Source organism: Festucalex cinctus, chromosome 14 (genome assembly GCF_051991245.1).
Source record: "Festucalex cinctus isolate MCC-2025b chromosome 14, RoL_Fcin_1.0, whole genome shotgun sequence".
Classification (NCBI taxonomy): Eukaryota; Metazoa; Chordata; class Actinopteri; order Syngnathiformes; family Syngnathidae; genus Festucalex; species Festucalex cinctus.
Genome location: NC_135424.1, coordinates 4,397,996 through 4,417,767, shown reverse-complemented (window position 1 = coordinate 4,417,767; position 19,772 = coordinate 4,397,996). Strand labels below are relative to the sequence as shown.

Below are 19,772 nucleotides of genomic sequence, written 5' to 3'. Positions count from 1 at the left end.
CCCGTCGGCCATTGTCCGGCGTTTGGCATTAATCAGGAATGTGCGAGGCGAAGAAGCACATGCCGGAGAGTCACCGGGTGCTGCAAGTCGAGCTGATCTTACGTCAAGTCTGCTTGCCAGAAGGAAGGACGGATCAAGGCTGCTGCGGGCTGGGATAAAAGCATGAAGTGGAGAACGTGATAATGAAGTGCTATTTTTCACATGCGATGAACTGCTGAGTGTGATTGTTTTCGCTCTGGAGGCCCGCCGCGTTCTCTCATGTCGTGTACTCCCAGCAGGGATCGAAGAAACAAGGTGGGATTTCGACAGCTGGAAGCCCATCGACAGCTCACATCAGTGAAGTAAACAGCTCCCCGCATCATTAACGGCAAGGTCACGTGACCTGGGAAGTTATAGACCGTTGTGTTCTCTACTACGCTTCCCTATAAAGGTACTGTACCTTTATTTACACAAATGTATGGTCTACGTCGTCCACCACTGATTAACAAAACAAGAAGTACCCTTTGAATTTTGGAGAGCCAGCAGATATGAGTACTGCTAACGTTAAAAAATAAAGTACGTTTTAAGATTCAAAAGAGGAAGATTATGAGACACCCTTCAAGCGCAGAAGAAAAAGTGCGGCATCCGAGTGTTGTCAAAAACATCTCACACTGAAATAAATCAAATGCGCGGTGTAAGGTTTGACTTCTCACAGCTGGAGGAAGAGTCGAGTGTGTTCTTTTTTTTTTTTCTTGCAGCTGTCATATTAGGACACGTTTTTATTTCAAACCACGTTGACATGGCAACGGGGAGGAGATCAACAAGCAAAGAGTGCAGGACGATGATGCTGCCTCTTAAATCTGATGAGATATGGGTGGCGTATTTTCAATCATTTTTCCTCTTTCCATGTCTTTTTTTTTGTTTGTTTGTTTGTTTGTTTTAAAGAGTAGAAGCGATGGCAATGAAGAAAATAACCGGTAATTGTCCCTGTCCTGGCTGCTCAGAACAAAATGGCTACAGCAGCAATAAGTGATGATTGAAAGATAAACCAAAACGTTAGCTTCTAAAGGTGAGGTGAGAACATAATTTATTGTTTTTACTATTCATGATATTTTTTTTGCACAGTGATAACAATTAAAAAGGCAAAAATTAACAGTTTTCGGCTTGTGCTGCTCTTTCTTGTCGGTTGGAACGCTAATGTGGCGGCCATGTTGGCAGGGGCAACTGTCCCTTCAAGCAAATGGAAATCGTGGACATTAGCTTCACATCATCATTAGCACGCAGCTCAAAAGGAGCGTCTAATCAACCTATATATGTATCTACATTTTTTTTCCTTCTTTTTTTGTTCATGTTCTTCTGAACATTGGTACAGAACACATTTTTTTTAGTGGTGTTTTTTTTGTAAAGAGTTCTCTATGTAATTTCATTGTAACATAGGTGAAAAAGGAAGCGCTAACATCGTGGCTAATTATTAGCCATTATCCTGACCTGCCCCCAAGCACCAACAAGATATGTTTGGACAAATGTAAACATTTTGCAAATAGTTTCAAGGTTGTTGTTTTTTTTTTAATATATTTACTATTTATTGACGTATTTGATAGTGACAGTTACAGCAACATAGACAGACTGTAGCACAGCAGTCTGATGCGGTGCTAATAGCCAAAGCTAATTCGCTAATTCGTCCCTGGATGGGCTTTTATAAACAGTTGAAATATAGGTAAGAAAAGACATTTACACAGCAACATACTACGGAGCGCCTAAGGTGACATGGTAGAAAAAAAAAAAACACTTTGCGTTATCTCGCAAAGATTGCGAGAGAACGCAAATTTTTTTTGTGTGGGAACGCAAAGTTGTTTTTCTTTTCTACCATGTCACCTTTGGGGCTCCGTAGTAACATAATATGAACGCTAGGCAAAGAAATAAAAAGATAAAAACAATGTGATACCAAAACGACACAGGCACACATTTTGTGCGGTTTTCAATTTTAGGCTACGAAAAAGTACAAATTAATAATTTTTTTACTGTAGCCTACTGGCTGTAACGGACCAATTCATCCAATTCAGTCCATTAAATCAAGGTTCCACTGTACTTTCTGCACAGCAACTGCTAAGTTCTTAAAAACATTATTTCATAAAGAACTCATGATAACAAGAGTTTGACCCTACAACTGATTAATGTCCATTACTTTCTATAGGTTATTAATCAAAATCATCGCTTGTACAAGGATTCTGCTGCGGATCCAGGGCAGTCCAGAACGCTACAGTCTCTTCCAAAGCTGGAATCACTCAGGCCATGAGAGTCTGCAACGGCCGGCAGGATGTGTGCCAATGGGATTCTGCAATCATGAGGCCTAATGAGGGCAGACAAGCCCACTCAGCAGCTGATGGATTGGCGCTGAGCGGTGCGGGGAATAGGACGGTTCAGACTGCGGCGGGGGATAGCGAGCCGCTCGCGGTGATAGATGGCTCAATCATTCCGACGTCCCCGACGCCTTCCTACCGGACCTGCGTTCGCCAAGAGGTGCTGCCGAGGTGCACTAGCTCCGTTGTGTTACTGGACAAGATATTTTCAGCCTCCCTGGCGGCGCCGGACAGGAGAGGAGTGGTGCAAAACGCTTGGTTTAAGTCCACGGTGTATGTTCGGCTCTGCTCACCTGTCACAAAAGAAGGTTCCGGAGGCCCCAGGGCGGCCGTGCTGGGAGGCGAGCAGCACGACAATGGCAAGAGTTGGGGTCAACGGCGAGGAGCAGCATGTGAGTCTCGATTCTGAAAGTTCTAGCAAGTTACTGTGTTGCAAGTTGGAACAGTCAAGCCAATCAAGTCGCCTAAATTACATTTAGGGATTCAACACAGGGAGTCCTCGAGTTAAGCACTCGACATTTCGATTTCACAATGGCCGCGCCTCGTCCGCCATTTTGTTCCAAGTGTTTCTGCTTATAGCTCGTGCTAGCGCTTGTCTGTGTTTGTGCACCGGTAGTATCTTTAGCTTTTTTTACTCTCTCTCTTTTTTTTTTTTTTTTTAGAACAGCATCTTATTTTGTTATTTTAATGTGTCCATCTATCCATTTTCTTAACCGCTTACTCCTCACAAGGGTCGCGGGGGTGCTGGAGCCTATCCTAGCCAGCTTCAGGCAGTAGGCGGGGTACACCTTGAACTGGTTGCCAGCCAATCGCAGGGCACACAGAGACAAACAACCATCCTCACTCACGAACAAACCTCGGGTCAATTCAGAGCGCCCAGTTAACCTGCAATGCACGTCTTTGGAATGTGGGAGGAGACCGGAGTACCCGGAGAAGACCCACACAGGCCAAAGCCTCGACTCGACTCGATCTTGCGTCCTGAGTAGCCTACTGGGAGGCGGACGTGCTTACCATTCATCCACTGTTCCGCCCTATTTTAATGTATTTTCGTTTTGTTTGGTTTTTTTATGCAAAGTATTTTGATGTAAATTTTGAGTTGAATGATGAAATCCGACTTCCGCGGAAATTCGGGTTTCATCGTCAGCGTAGGAACGGAACTTGTTCGTAACTGAAGGACTCCCTGTATTAGGACAACTTTGGCATACTAGCAATAAAACTATTCTGGTTTACTACTGTGGCAAAACTGTGCACAAGTTGACATCTGTTCACTACTAGTCCTACCAGTGAAGATGTATTGTTAACCAGAAACATTTTAGAGTGTCTCGAGTCGGATTAGTGGCACATTAGTTGTCAACAAATGTAGTACTAGTACTAGTAATGTGTAGTTATCCAACAAAAAACCCACACGAAAATAAACAAGCCTGTAATCGAAGATGGATTCTGGGATTTCAAGATTCCACCTGGTTGGATTTTGGACTTTATGGCTAAGGGTTACAGTTAAGGTAACCAAATACAGGCAAATGCTTAAGGAAACCTTCCCAACCGGAACTCTCCCTTGGTCCCAACGTTCCGTGGGTGAATTATGTTCCCATCACTACAAGTTATTCATATAACTCTAGCATAAAGAACATGCTAGCAAGTTCAAAACTATCAGTGTCACTCCAAATCACTAAATCCAATGAGATCTTCATCCTCGGTGTCACTTTTAAACAACTCCCCCAACTCGAAGGTAGACGATGCTCTTCTACCGGCAGTGTTGAACTTATCAACACAGGCCTAGAGCGCCCTCTTGCGGTTTAGTGTGAAAATAACACGTGAAATGATATAATAATGTGTTAATTTTCACACATAAGTCGCACCAGAGTATAAGTCACACCCCCGGCCAAACTATGAAAAAAACTGCGACTTATAATCCGAAAAATACGGTAGTTAGACTATTACTATTATTTATAAATTGGTAAAGCTAATTGATTAAAAAAAAACTAAAAAAAAAACGGACTTTTTCAACAAGGGGCAAAGTCGTGGAGCTCACTTTGCCTAAAAACAAACAAACAAGCAAACAAATATCGCTGAGTTTTGTCAGTTTTAAAATGGTGACTTTTTAGAACTGGTAACGTGCACGTCTGGTTAACACTACGGCTGAGGCCCGCCGTCAGGTTATTGCCATTCGGCGCGGCGAACCCTGCAAACAAGCGGCGGCGGAATGTAGATGAGAAAGTTTCCAGCGCCCGGCGCGGCCGCGGTCGTTTCCATTGCTTTGCCTGACCTGGTTTGAAATTCATCGCCGCGTCCTCACGTGAAAATGTAACGCAGCCACATCTGGATTTGCGTCTATTTCACCAACTCTTGTAGATTAAGATCACATTTCCAAAGTGTCGTTTGGATGCGGCCATAAAAGAGGAGGAAATTCTTCCCGATTTCCCCCCCACTCCGCCTTTCACATTTTGATTTATTCCTCTCATCTGTCTCTCTCTTTCAAACATGCACCACATTCATCCTGCTTCACATTCACCATCTTCCAGATAAATCCCACAAGGTTCACGCGCAAAATCCGCTTTAAGACAAAAATAAAACGCATTTATGTATTCTCCTCGTGCTTCTTACCCCTGTAAAGTGTTTCCTCTGTTGTATAATGTAAGAGTGGCTTGAATACCTTGCGACAAGCGCTTGTTTTCTGTGCGGAAATGCAATTCAGCATCAAATGAAAATGTCCCTGTCGTTGAGGGATCCCTGGAAATGGCCACAATGACCCTAAAATGGCTGCTTCAAATCAAAATACGTCTTTTGGGGCGTGGGTCCTTTAGGAATTTTGTCGTGTTGCTGAGTGGAAGCTGATTTAGGGGGCTGAATTTTCACATTCCACCAGGCTGGAATGTACAGTACTGTACTGTATCACATTGGGTCACAACGAGGCACTCTAACGCTGCCAAGCCAGCTGGAAGCTCCTGCCCACATGCTGGCTGCCCCATCAGACTTTGATTTTTTTTTATTTTTTTTTTTACTTCAACCGTCTTCATTCTCTTTGTGACGTGCGTGCACTCGTGGCCAACAACGAGGCGCTCAAAAGTGGCTGCTCCAGCCAGAAACCGTTCTTATATTCTGGCAGTCACATCAGATTTTTGCTTTTTTTTTTTTTTTTAACTCACTCGCAGTTGAGGCGCTCTGAAACAGCCACCCTATCCTATCCGTGCTTCTGTCTGTCTTATCATGACGTGTGCACACTTACGGCTGACAACGAGGCACTCTAAAGTGGCCACCCCAGTCAGAAGCACCAGCCCACACGCTGGTTGTCAAATCAGCTTAAAAAAAATATATATTCTCCCTAACTGATTTTCCATCTTCGTCTGTTTGACATGCGCACACTCATAGCAGACAACGAGGCGCTCTAAAGCAGCCTTGCCAGCAGACGATCAATAGGGATGATGCTTTTTTTTTTTTTTTTTTTTTTTCTCACCGAGGAGGCCTCGCTTTTAGTGGAGGTGGGGCAGTTCATACCGGACAACAAAGTGCATATTGTACCAATTTTAGCCACGCCCCCCCAAAAAAAAAATGATGATAAACTGAATTAGTGAAAAACATCTTAACGCTGTATCATCACAATTCAAAACTAAGTTTCCAGCAATTACCTTCAAACATGTTTGAGAAACAAATCTCTGCTTTCACTTTACAAGGAAGGAAACGTCAGAATATTCCCGTGCGACGCAAGGCTGCGCGAACACGAGATGTCCACGACTGCGACCGTTCATGGCAGCAAGCCATTATCTGCGGCATTATTTATAGCGGCTCTTCTCTCGCATTGACACGTCCGAATGCGCCCCCACACATTTTGCAGCAGGACTTTGTGTGGATGTCACAGCTGAAAAACCACTCAGGAAACAACGTGGCCGCCTTCGGCGTCTCGGTGCTGGATGTGAATTCAGCGGAGATGTTCCATAAAAGCAGGACGAACGGAGATTACAGGAGCAGGATAGATGCACTGTCATCTTCTGCATTATTCATCGGCCACACTCGGGTTGCCGACGGCTCTTTTTCATTTTATGAGCTGCTGCTGCTGGTCATTCCGAAGTGTCGTCTTTTACTCCTTCTTCTTCTTCTTCTTCTTCTTCTTCTTCTTCTTCTTCTTCTTCTTCTTCTAATTGTTGTTGTTGTTCTTCTTCTTCTAATTGTCGTTGTTGTTGTTCTTCTTCTTCTTCTCCTCCTTCTTCTTCTTCTTCTTCTTCTAATTGTCGTTGTTGTTGTTGTTGTTCTTCTTCTCCTCCTTCTTCTTCTTCTTCTTCTTCTTCTAATTGTCGTTGTTGTTGTTGTTCTTCTTCTCCTCCTCCTTCTTCTTCTTCTTCTTCTAATTGTTGTTGTTCTTCTTCTTCTAATTGTTGTTGTTGTTGTCCTTCTTCTTCTTCTCCTTCTTCTTCTCCTTCTTCTTCTAATTGTTGTTGTTGTTGTTGTTGTTCTTCTTCTTCTTCTTCCTCTAATTGTTGTTCTTCTTCTTCTTCTTCTTCTAATTGTTGTTGTTCTTCTTCTTCTTCTAATTGTTGTTGTTGTTGTTGTCCTTCTTCTTCTTCTCCTTCTTCTTCTCCTTCTTCTTCTAATTGTTGTTGTTGTTGTTGTTCTTCTTCTTCTTCTTCTTCTTCTTCTTCTTCTTCTTCTTCTTCTTCTTCTTCTTCTTCTTCTTCTTCTTCTTCTTCTTCTTCTTCTAGTTGTTGTTCTTCTAATTCTTCTGATTTAAATGCATCATCAAGCTCTCGACATCGTGAGGAAAATATTTGTGAGCGTTCATGTTCTGATGTCATCTTACCATATTGAAATAATGTCATTTGCCTAACCCCCCCCCCTCCCCCCCCCCCCCCCCCCCCCCCCCTCCCTCCTCATCTCAGCAATCAAAGACAGGACAGATGAACCTCAGAAACGTCCTGCAAAGCCACCCAAAGGAGGCGAGATGGATTATTGTCGTTTCTACCTGAAGACAAACACTCCAGAAGCCTCACCCGAGTGCCTCAGTCTCAAAGTAGGATGTTTTGGTATCTTGGAAGTACAATACAAGATTAATTATTTGTTATATAACCAAAACACTCTCATCTCAAATCATCTTTTGCTATTGAAATTAATGGAAAGGGCATGAATCCGTTCCAGCCTGGGGAAAAAAGTATTTATTTATTTATTTATTTATTTATTCAACGTAGTGGACATTGTGCTGCTCCCTCTGGTATGCACACCTTGGCCAGCTGGGGGCAGTATAATTCAGACACAATACAGGGGCCCGACCAATATGAATGTCACGAGACGGACGCCGTTTCCAGTATTAGCTGAATAAAAGTTTTGATAACTGATGAATTCAAATTCGATGTACAGTAATGAGTAAAATAACTTTTTGGTGGGGTTTCTTTAACACTTACGACAATAAAGATATGAATTACAGGCAAAAAAAAAAATCTCATTTTGTTTCTATACAATGTAATCAGTCTGCTTACATGATGATGACAATAGAAATCGGAGAGTATTTACTGGACAATGTAAGTTAAACACTATCTCAAAACAAATATTCAATTTTCAATATTCAAAAATAATTATCGATTAATTTGATTAACAATTAGTTGTCAATTAAGCACTGTGACATTATTACAATAATAATCCTCCTATATTATTATGATGTTATTATAATTTGTCATGATTTGTAATTTTCAACTCGTTTTCCCTCTTTCATCACCCTTGGATGTTCTTCTGTGTGAGTCCAGGCAGTTTCCTTGAGGCTTGCGATTCCCTCCCGATGCTCTCATCCCTGCTAAAGCGGAGCATAACGTTAACACTTCCTCACTATTACAAGACCGGGGAGAGGTTTTATCAAGGTTAAGGAATAGATTATGTTCCGTGCAGGTTGAACTCAGCCAAGATTTTTTTTGTTCTTACTCCATCTTCTTGCAGGATTAGTGTCAAAGAGCTGCTGAACTTCTTCCCACCAATAAGCAAGCGGCTCACTGTGGATGTTTTCCCCGTCCCAGGAGGCTCTGGAGCTCTTCAGGCCAGACTTCATCAGCCGATCTCAGGGTCGAGTGAGGAGGATGGAGCAGAAAAGGAGGAGGAGGAGGAGGAGGAGGAGCGCCGGCACGGTGCAAGACGGAGGCGTGCGAAGGAGGAGGTGCACCACGCCGGATCCGCTTAGCGGTGAGCGCTGACCCGGGACGTCCAGGCCCGCATTCATTTGTCCTTTTATTACACACTTTTTACACTTGCTACACACTGATAACACACTTTGGGGGTTGGGACCTCTTGTGAAAACTCTATAAGAAGGCAGTTAAGACCCAGTGGAGGGGAATTTATTGCGGTTAAATATGTGGACTAGTTCATTTCTACTTCAAACCTCAATGAGTTTGGAGACTTATAGTGGTAGTTTATTATACAAGTATGGGCTTCCTCAACTGGCATTTGGCCAACTTTGCTCTCTGCTGGCAGGTTTGGAGCAGTGCAGCTCTATGCATGCTAACTGGACACTTCATTAGGTACGCCTAATGAGCGCCAATGTGTGAGCATTTGGGGGATTTAACCATACGTTGACTGACTAGATAGATAGATAGATAGATTGTCGAAGGCACTTTAAATAGTGAAGAAACTCCAATTACGCATGAGTTTGAAGTGTGATTGGTTCATTCTGAACTTATCTATCTCCAGTTACAAGTGGGTGTGGACACTTGTGAAACCGCATGATAGTTGTTTATTTTTACGTGTCCTCAAAAAAAAAAAAATATATATATATATATATATATATATATATATAAAATTTAAGAAAATATTACAGTATTTATTATTATTTATTTTTGGTCTCATTTTATTTTATTTTTTTGTATTAATATCACAAAATCCCGGTATTCAAACAGGGGTGTGTAGACTTTTTATATTACAGACTATATTAGGAGAGGGTAAAAAAAAAAAAAATCTGGGAGATAAAGTAAAAATTTTCCTTATTTCAAGATTATTATTATCGTTTGGGAAGATTTGTGTTTTATTTTGTTCACACAGTGGGAGCTTCAGTGTCTTGAATTAATCAAGTAAATGTCAATTTTTTATGATATAATACAATCAAATCCATCTTTCTCGTAAAATTTGGACTTTTAATGAATAAATGCATTTTTCTTTTCTTGAGCGACAAAATGTTTTTTTTTTGTAATGATTTTGGAGCAAAGTTCAATTTAAAAATGTATTTAAATATGTATTAACTTCTTCGAGAAATGTTTTTCCTTTTTAATTTTTTTTTGTTTTGAACAGATTATATAATAATAACATAAGATGTAATATAAAATCCAACTTTCTTGTAAAAGTTTGCATTTTTCTACAAAAGAATTCTCTCTTATCTCCCTTTTAATTACATCCAGTATTCATATTTATAATTTACCACACTGTTCATCTGTGTTTGCGCGTGTGTGCGTTTTAGATAACCTTTTCAAGCCGAAAGAGAGGTCGATATCAGGCAGAGAAATGCAGCAGAGATCCAGAAGGTGAGTTTGACATCCCAAAAACAAACTCAAGCGTTTAATACCATTCAGTAACATCCCAGTCATTCAATACCATTCCACATCATTCCATATCTGTCAACAACCTTCCACCTCATTCAATATCATTCCAAGTTTCTGTTGTTTTTTTCTTTCATTCAGCATTACAGCATTCACATTTGTTATGTTCTGGGGTTGGATCCCAAAAACTCAGACACAAATAAGATTTTAACTCTTTATTCACATAACATAGAGAGGCACGGAACAAACTTGACTCGATGAGAAACAACAAGAAGGTATCAAGAATCAGGGGACGCTAAGCTAACTTGGGCTGTGGAGTTGCACAGAGGAACAGAGGAAAAATAATCTGACAAAAACACACACTTCTCGGTCAGGATTATATAGCCAGCGAATCGATCTGATTGGTTGTGGCTAGACATGCAACAGGACTGACATGGAATTATCTGATTGGCTGTTGACCAGTTAAAGAGATTAAAGATCCCTGACATCACATAGCTTCTGACATCACATAGCGTCTTACCAGTTGAAACTAGTTGCTGGTTACATCAGTTCAAAAACAGACACTTGACCACACCGTCATGACCCAAACATAACACTTGCATGACCCAGTCATGACAACATGCAATTTCTCCAGAAATTGCTTCATCTGGTTTAAGTTAAATTAATATTGTTCATATCTCACATATCCACAACTGGCCACACACACGCACACACACACACACACACATCTGTGGACATCTTGACAGAAGATATGAACAGTCCTCCATGAGCCTTATCTGCTCCTTTTTATGTTGCTTATCTGCAATGTCCCCCCGCCAAAACCCCCCAACACACTCCACCCCTCCCCACACTCCACTCCCCTCCAATCAGATGCTGGCGAGCCATTGTAACTTTTTCAAAGGTGACACTATCTGACTGCCAGGATCTGCTAACACGCTGCCAGCGGCATGTAAAGGAATGAAAAGGGAGTCTTGCGCATAAGACCCGCTTGCCAGATAACTCCCCGTGCAGCAGTATTCCCTAATCGCATGTGTGCGTGCGTGCAGGATGTACAACAAGCTGCCGGAGGTGGAAAGGAAGAAGCAGGAGGAGGAGAAGAGAGCAGTGTCACAAGCCAACAGACTGCGGGCAGACCTCTTTAAGAAGGTGATGACTTTTTAATACCGTGAGATGGGAATTATATTTAATAATAATTAGATAAGTGATAATAACTGAGATTTATGAAGCACCTTTCAAGGGCCCCAAGGATGTCAAACTGTATTTCATAGGGTAATTAAAATGTACTCTATGTACAGTGTGTGTAGGGATAATGGTATTATTATATATTTTTTTTTTAGGTAAGCTTTTGCAAATGGATTTTAATTTAATTAATGTGTTTTTATCTACTTTATTTTTTATTTATCATTAGTTATTTTCTAGTACAGTATTCATATCCATTCCAAGCGTTCTGTACAGTACAGTATTAATATTTCTATTTATTTATTTTTATCTATTTTTTTATTTTATTTGTCTTTCATTTTCATTGAACATGCATTATTACACTTGTTGTTCGTCTCTGTGTGCCCTGCGATTGGCTGGCAACCAGTCCAGGGTGTACCCCGCCTACTGCCTATCGCCAGCTGGGATAGGCTCCAGCACCCCGTGACCCTTGTGAGGAGCAAGCGGTTCAGAAAATGGATGGATGGATTATAATATAGCTGTAATATGCATCTACTTATTTTTAAATCATTATTTAACCCTACATTTATTTAGCAAATATTTATTAGTAAATATTATTAGATATGGATTTAATTTAATGTTATTTTATTTTATTTTTGTGCTACTTTATTATGAATTTCAATGACAAAATCTTGTAAAAAAAAAAAAAAAAAAAAAAAAAGTCCACGTACTCTAAATTGCCTCCATGTAATTGAATAATAAGCAAATTATTGTGACTACAATTATAGTCATTATAATTTTGGAAAGGTTACTAAATAAAAAAGAAAACGCCAACACTGATTTATAGTTGTTTTAAAAAAAAACAAAAAAAAAAAAAAAAAAAACTGCTTTGTTTAAGTGCCCTTTAAATGTGAATGTGGTTTCTGCAAATTGTCCTAATGGAAAGTTTATTATTGGTTAGCAAGGTTTCGTCACGCACTATTCATATTAAATGTCATTTGATTTTATTTTTTATTTTTTTGTCAGAATAATATTCAAAGAATATTACAGATTAATTCGACACTTTACGAAACATGTATTGAATAGACGTGTACATGTATGTATGAAAGGAAACTTACAGAATGATCTGTGTTACAATAAGGATTCTTGATTGTCTTCCAGCAGAGGGCGCTGTTGGACTGTGAAAGCCATGCTGCCTTAAAACCTACAGTACCAGTATACTGTATGTAGTGCAGTATGCTTCAAATATTTATGACCTGGTTTGAACCATTCCCGTCAGACTACATGTAACCAGTCATGTCAAATTATAATCTCACAAACACCATTAACATTAGTTAGTTAAGGCAAATGAAAAGCATGTAAATAAAGACTTTTACATGTCATTAGATCACATATGTGCTTTAGAAATTTTGCAGTGTACATTAATATCACATTCTTAACACCCGCTATAAGATTTTATGTTACACGTGCCCTAAAATGAACATTATTGGTAATTACCTAAACCAATGTATGTTATGTTTCTGTAATCATTAATATATCATTAATATATTTTTAATGGTAAAATGTCATTATTAGTCTTACATCCGTGGGGTTTTAAATGTAGTGTTGCGCACACACAAATTTGGCCTGTCAAGAGGCCGGCTGAAAGTGAAAGAGTCCGCATTTAGAGCACTGCATAATGCTGGATGGCCTCATAAATGTGTCCACGCTAACTTGGATTTATAAAGTGCCTTTCAGGGAGACACATTTCATGCGGTTGTTAAAATGTATTTTTGCGTGTGCGCGTATATGGCAGTGTGTGAGCGCGAGTGGGGAAATAATATTTTATTTAAGTTGATCAGATTTGAGTTGTGTCACGTTTATCATTTTTATAAACATGATAATTATATAAAATATGATATTTATGATTATTATATTATGTAATAATTTTATGTTTATTTTGATAATAATGACTCAGCTCAAATTTGGGTGTAAAAAAAATCATTTTCTTTTGTTTTCATTTTTACATTCCTCTTCAAAAGGTCAAAGGTCAAATGTTGCGAGCTTGCCACAATTGAGTCAACATTAAAGGTGTTGGATGCTCTAAAAAATAATATTAATCGCAATCTGTTCAGCAAAGTTACGTGAAGTAAGCGTTCAAAGGTGTTCCAATAGGTCGCTTGCACATGTCGTCACTTCCGCCTCGGATTTCTCGTAGTCGCCATGCTGGGTGGCCTCCATTTACGTAGCGATTCGGTCTAACACGTATCTATCACGTTTGTTTTCTGCGTTTAAAATGGTACATTGTTGCTGCATCGTTGGCTGTTCGAACAAAGCCAAGGGGGAAAATGGTCGGCCTTTCTTCCGAATTCCGAAAGTAATTAGGAACCAGGGCCTGGAGACAGAGGAGTGCGGACTCCGGAGGGAAGTCGTTACTTTGGGCTCGTGTGTGCAGCGATCACTTTGTGAGCGGTAAGCTTGTTTACCTTTATTTAATGCATGAGGATTAATAACGTTTCGACCGCCCATATATGGGCAAGTTGCTTATGTTTTGGATTCATGAGCAAGCAAGTTCGGTAGTACAAGCTGGCTAGCGGACGTTAGCCGAAAGCTAACATCGAACATTTTCACCCAAGTAGTGCCAGTGCAGTGTTTACTGCTGAAATTGGATTGATTAGTCTTGGGCTTTTAATGCCGATAACATGTTTTTTGGTGGCAAAATGTAAACTTGGAAAAAAAAAGAGACAGAAGGGGCTGATGCAAGAAAACAGAGCCCCGGTAGCCTACACATCATGCTAAAGAACTTATTCACGGCCACCCTACTGCGGCAAAATAACCAGTCTTTCCATATTTTATTTGTTTATATATGTGTTTATTTTAACAGGTCGCCCTGCGCCCGTTTTTCTGTCCAATCATCCCGACTGGGCTCCAACATTAAAGTTGGGTCCCAAGTTACAACATCTATGTCTCAGCCCAGTCGGTGCCAAGATATGAACGTGCACAGGAGAGACAAGCAAAGAAAAGACTCGAAGTGGCAGAGATTGTTGCAGTTATGCAGCCAGATGGCTCCAGTAACCTGTACCCTCAAGTACTGCTGACATCATTGACTCTGGTATGCCACTCAGAATTCATTACATGATATATTGTATGCATGAGTGAATGTATGTGTTTGTTTGTGTGTGTACACGCACCTTATATTTTAGAGACATTTGGAAGTGTTTATAGAAATAAGTATTTGCCTGTAGCAATGTTCATACATTAAAAAATGCAACAAAATGTGTACATTTCTTTTACACTGACAAAAAAACTATACTACTTTACTATATTAAACCTATTACTGGTACCGTATTTTTTTGTGATTTTTTTTCTTTAGGGATCTCATGCCACACCGACTTGATTGCCAATGACATGATGGAAACGAAGGCGAGCATCAAAGCATTGGAGGAGGACAACATGCGACTGTTTGTTTGGCGCTAATAAAGGCAGCGTTTATACAAATTCTATTGTTGGGTTTGTTTACAAAGCTATACATAATACAAATGACAGGATTTGACTCAATGTGCAATATGGTCCCTCTTAAAGTAATGGCATAAATCTCTATTATTTCTAAAAGCACAAAAAATGAAGTGAATAATGATTAGATGTAGTAATTTCAGGGTTAAAAATTGAACTGTTAATTAATGTAGTTTATTTTAGCACAGGTGCCTACCATCCTGAGATGACGGTATGATGTAATGTTGATGGGGTACGCAATGACTTTCATTATGCTATGTACAGAGGAAAAAGTTGCTCTCTTTTAAATTTGTTTAATGTAAGACAAGTACCAGTACTGTGTTACAGTTTTCCCAATAATCCTTGTTTCACACTTGTCACAAAACCACTGTCCTTTTGGCAGTCTAGATTGGCACACTTCAAGTGATATCATTTGATTTTACAATCTGCTGCAGCACAAAAAAACTACTTTATTCCTCATCTTTGAAGTACATGAGCAAGTGGTAGGTGACAGCGGCTGAGCAGGAACACTGGAAGTCCACTGCTGATCTAGTAAATGCTCTCCCGAGCAGTTCAGGTAAGGAGGGGATTTTGGGGGGAAAAAACTCTGGCTTTTCCAACTGGCCAAAACGAGCGATCTGGGTGGACTCGCTCAATCACACTTTGTCCACACCACAAAGTCGCAGAAGTCCGTCCAGTTAAACTCATCTGTGCCTGAATCTGAAAATATTACAAACATTGTAATGAAAATATGAAACATAGAATTAAATAAGAAACTACAAAAAGTAAAGCCATACATACCTGGTAATAATATTGATGTTGTCGTGACAAGTGATGGGAATTGTTGCCATCTGGCACCAGACAGAAATTGGGTGTTGTGACAGCCTCCTTAACCGTGAGATCATAAGAAAAGCTGTCAGTATGCTCAGTAGTTACCATGAACACGTTTTATTGTACTGGAAACTGAAACTAAAAATACGTCCTCTGATAGTGGTTAACCTTAACCATTTAGAATAAGTTGATTAAGTAACATGTAACTAGTGAAAGGGTAGCATTAAATTTAATTAAGCCACGGGGAGGCTGTGCAGTTACTTTTTATTCTTATACGCTCTGCCATATTTGCCTGTTATAAAATGATTAGAAAAACCACATCAGGTAAAGCCAGCTGTGCACGTAAACACAATGATAACAGGAAGCCTGAGAACAAATCAACATTTTTGTGTGCAGAATTACCAACACCATGTGGTTTACTTACGTGCAACAGCAACCGTTTCTTCTGATGCGATGTTAAAGTTTACACTCTGTATCCACCCGCTTACAAAATAATTGTAAGCCTCCAGGGATTTGTTGGCGTGTTATGGAGCATGTTGTCAACACGAGGTAGGGAAAGATGTCCAGAGATGTCACATTCGGCCAGCAAGCTTTCTCCGTCAAAGAAAAAAATCACCCTTGGTCAGGACGTAATTAGGATCAATCCCGCCACACAGAGACACCTTCTGCCTGTATCGTTGTTTTTGATCTTCCGGTAAATCGTGAAAATACTGCGAAAATTACATCAGGTTGATAAGCTCTACCGTGTAACTCGCGAGTGTACCTTGTGAACCGGCGGACACCCAATATGGCGCCCGAAGGAAAAACTCCCATGATGCATTACGATGTGCAAGCGACCTATACATTTGTCTCGACATTAGCGAGTAGGTCCTCCTTGGCACTAGTTGGCGCTATACTGCGGCTGATTGACGCATCTGCTTCGGAGAGAAAGACTTTTGTTTGCAATTTTTTTTTGTCATTTAAGTTTAATATATCAAAAGTACTAGATGTTAGTACTTTATTAGTAAATTTATTTCACATTCCGGAAGTATATTCTATGTTTTCTTGTTGTTGTTGCTGTTGTATTCAGCGGCGAAACTGTGAGCCGCAAGTCGCCGGCTCTCAAATAAACGTATTACCTTGGCCTGAACTACAGCGAGATTGGCACTCAGTTGATAAAGTTGGGTTTGCTCTTTGACGGGGGGGGGGGGGGGGGCTTAGGAGGAGATGTTTTAAAAATGAGCTGGCAGCTGTCCGGCGGAACCGTCAGATAGCAAAGTCAAGTGATTGCCGCTACCTGCGCCTCACACACACACAGATAGAACGAAAAAAGCAATTTAGCTGCTGCGATGCCAAGCTGCTCCTCAAAGGAGATTATGATGGTCTTCGGTGATGATATTGTTTTTTTGTGGGCGAGGGGGGGGGATGTATCAGTAATGTTGCTTTTCTTCTTTGGCAGAGACTTCTGGATCACATCCTGCAAAGATGAAGGGGCTGCACGGAATGGCAAATACTTCATTTTCTTATTTCATCCATAAGTTCAGTATTTTCAATATCATTGCATGTCATTGAACAAAGTTTGAGTTCGTTTGAGAGTTAACGTCACACCCATTTCTGTTTTTTTGTTTTTGTTTTGTTTTTTAAACGCATGTACAGTATCGCCGTATTTTGATCCATTACAAAAGTATGTACAGTCTCCTCCAAAAGTATTGGAACAGCAAGCTCAATTCATTTGTTTTTGTTGTATACTGAAGACATTTTGGGTTTTAGATCAAAAGAGGAATATGAGAGGGCTACCTGTTTGACATCTATTCAACACGACACAAAAGAAGGAGAGAAGACACTTAGTTCAGGGCTCGCGAGGAGAGAGGAGAGGAACTGACTGACACAATTCACTCCTGCACTCTCTGAAGATTCCTTTCCTCACCCTCTCTATTTATTTGGTTTAGAATTCCAGTTTTTAATTCATGGCATTTATACGATTCCCTGACTTCAGCTGAGTGTCTTAACCTCTTTTAGTTCTTGTTTGTTTCTGAGAGTTTTTACTTTCAGTCTCCTCTTCAGAAGGTAAATTACATGCTCTATTGCAGGGGTGTCAAACATAAGGCCCGCGGGCCGGATCAGGCCCGCAAAGGGGTTTAAGCCGGCCCGCGAGATAATTTTGTAAAGTAAAGTAAAAAAAATATATATATATATATAAATAAATAAAAAAAAAAAAAAAATAAAAAAATAAAAAAAAACGTCGGACTAATTAATCAGCCGGCCACAATCAAAACATGAATTTCAGTCCTCAGATGAGCAATGCTACTTGTACGGGAAATCGTCGTCCTGGATGTCATTATTTTATAACACAACTTAAACTACGTTTTGTTTAATTATTTTTTTGTAATCATACACCGACATAAAATGTGTTAAATACGACAAATTCAATTACTGGTAACACAAATAGATATGACAAGGATTTAAGGTCCTTATAACATCATTAACTGCGCCTCGCAATGCATTCTGGGAAAAATATATATGCAAAACGTCCAGAACGTATACTGGTAAATTGTGGCCGCGTTCCAATTGCATTGGGGGTTTTTTTTCGGAACAATATGATTACAGTTGAGTCTGTAATTGTTGGCGGCAATTGTTTTTAAGTTATATACCATTATTTTCCCGATGCGGCCCACATGATAATATATTTTCCTCCGTGCGGCCCTTGAGCTAACATGAGTTTGACACCCCTGCTCTATTGGGTTAAGGTCCAGTGATTGACTTGGTCACTTTTTCTCCCCTATGAAGTCCTTTGTTGTGTTATGTTTTGGGTCACTGTCTTGTTTGGATACATTTTTCTGCAAATTGCCAGGCTTCAGAATCAATAAAGACTAGTGAGCCCGTTCCAGAGGTCCCCGGGGCCGTTCCAATACTTTTGGAGGACACTGCATCTCCATTTTCTATCCAGTTCAACAATTACACATTTTTCTTTTTTCCTATAAAAAAAAGGACCAAAACTCCTACATGATACGTTTTTTGTTGCTCAGTGATAAACCAGTGATCACTTTATTAGCATCATGCCTATGCAATAATTTTTTACAATTTTTTTAATACACAAGCTGTCTTTACGACACAGTACATATAATTTTATATTACCTATGTCAAATAATATCTTATTAAAGTTATGAATAAAATATTGCTGTAATATAGAAATTCCGAGCCATATTCATCAAAATTTAATAAATGTGTAATTTTGAATTACGTTCACATTTTATATTGTGAGTTTTAGTGCAGTATAAAATATTCCGAGGACGTTATGAGCCAGGATATTGACTTTCCCCGAAATGCAGCCAAAAAAGCACCTTGACGGTGTCTTTGCTGAAGTAAATGTTAATCGAATGCGACGACGCCTTGCTGGTGGAGGGAAGAGTTTCACGTTTGTCTTGAGCCGAGGCCTCCCCAGTGGAACCTCCCATCCGGAATTCCAAGCTAATCGAACTCAGGAGACCGGGAGCGTTTGCTGAAAGGGACCTTTTGTCACCGAGCGGCGTACGGGGGGGTGACATTGGAGCAAGAGAGACGAGACCACCTTGAGCTCGATAAGATGACTGACATTTAATCACAGCCTGGGGAGGAATAACATTGACACGTGCCTCGGGGCCCCGTCATAGTACAAATATGGGATCAACAGAAAACTATACAGTGATATGTGACAAATTTGGCTTTTGCCTGTGAACACATAAATAGCGGGACATCGACATAATTCTAATTTTTTTTTACTTTCAGCTTTAATTTGAATTAATTTATATCTGAATCAGATGAACGTTGTCGGAATTACAAAAATTTGTAAATGTGACCAAAATGGGAGAATGGGACAAATAAACAATCGTGATTGATTTGGCTATTGCTTTCGCATATGTTTCGGGTTATTGTCCATCTGCACTGCGAAGCACCAGTCCAATGCAGTTATGAAACACGTCATCAATAATTCTTTTTAAACCACACTTTGATCACAAACCAAAAAATAAAAACACATACAGAAAAAGGTCAAAGGTCAGCATAGCTGTCCGGGTCGCGAGTGTAAAGATAATGAGGCGACAAATCACCGCCAAATAGTTTGAGCAAATTAGTTAGGGTTATTATCATTTTTGAATTTTCATTATTGATAGTTTTTATTTACTTTTTAGGAAGTGTTTTATTATATAAATTTAGTTAACTTGAATTAATACCAGCATAGCTTTGTTAGTTTTTAGTATGGTTTTTTATTATTATTATTATTCTTGGTTTTAGTTAGTTTGTACTAGTTTTGGTATTTTTCATTTAAAAAAAAGATTTACAAAAAAAACATTGTTAGTCTTGTGTAGTAAAAATTCAACAAAAAATAGAAAAAGAACCACCTATATCCACAGATCAGTTTTGTGTGTGTTTATAAAGCATTTGTGCATTTATGGTGCATTTATTATATTTCAATTATATTTTTACTTATTTCGTTCGTCTTTGTAACTTTCATAACCTT

At 39.7% G+C, this 19,772-nt stretch overlaps 1 protein-coding gene and 2 long non-coding RNA genes across 3 annotated transcripts; 2 read left to right on the top strand and 1 right to left on the bottom strand.

Annotated features, from left to right (window-relative positions):
* LOC144001187 (uncharacterized) lies at nucleotides 1-11,348 on the top strand. The gene is made up of 7 exons (XM_077495289.1): nucleotides 1-430; nucleotides 925-1,048; nucleotides 2,174-2,731; nucleotides 7,211-7,341; nucleotides 8,333-8,495; nucleotides 9,760-9,823; nucleotides 10,885-11,348. Exons 3-7 carry the CDS (start codon nucleotides 2,272-2,274, stop codon nucleotides 10,997-10,999), a joined length of 933 nt encoding a protein of 310 aa, XP_077351415.1. The 5' UTR covers nucleotides 1-430; nucleotides 925-1,048; nucleotides 2,174-2,271; the 3' UTR covers nucleotides 11,000-11,348.
* Nucleotides 11,349-13,131: 1,783 nt separating this feature from the next.
* LOC144001251 (uncharacterized) lies at nucleotides 13,132-14,473 on the top strand. Its single transcript, XR_013278417.1, has 3 exons — nucleotides 13,132-13,447; nucleotides 13,860-14,087; nucleotides 14,349-14,473. It is a non-coding gene; the product is annotated as an uncharacterized LOC144001251 (long non-coding RNA).
* A 292-nt stretch (nucleotides 14,474-14,765) lies between these two features.
* On the bottom strand, nucleotides 14,766-16,140 carry LOC144001252 (uncharacterized). The gene is made up of 3 exons (XR_013278418.1): nucleotides 15,723-16,140; nucleotides 15,269-15,355; nucleotides 14,766-15,187 (listed from the first exon to the last, which is right to left on the bottom strand). It is a non-coding gene; the product is annotated as an uncharacterized LOC144001252 (long non-coding RNA).
* Between the last annotated feature and the right edge of the window lie 3,632 nt (nucleotides 16,141-19,772).

Coding starts and splice junctions, on each gene's coding strand:
- LOC144001187 (XM_077495289.1), top strand. CDS start 2,272: ATGAGAGTCTGCAACGGCCGGCAGGATGTGTGCCAATGGGATTCTGCA. Junction 7,342..8,332: donor CCGAGTGCCTCAGTCTCAAA/GTAGGATGTTTT, acceptor TCCCCGTCCCAG/GAGGCTCTGGAGCTCTTCAG. Junction 8,496..9,759: donor CACGCCGGATCCGCTTAGCG/GTGAGCGCTGAC, acceptor TGTGCGTTTTAG/ATAACCTTTTCAAGCCGAAA.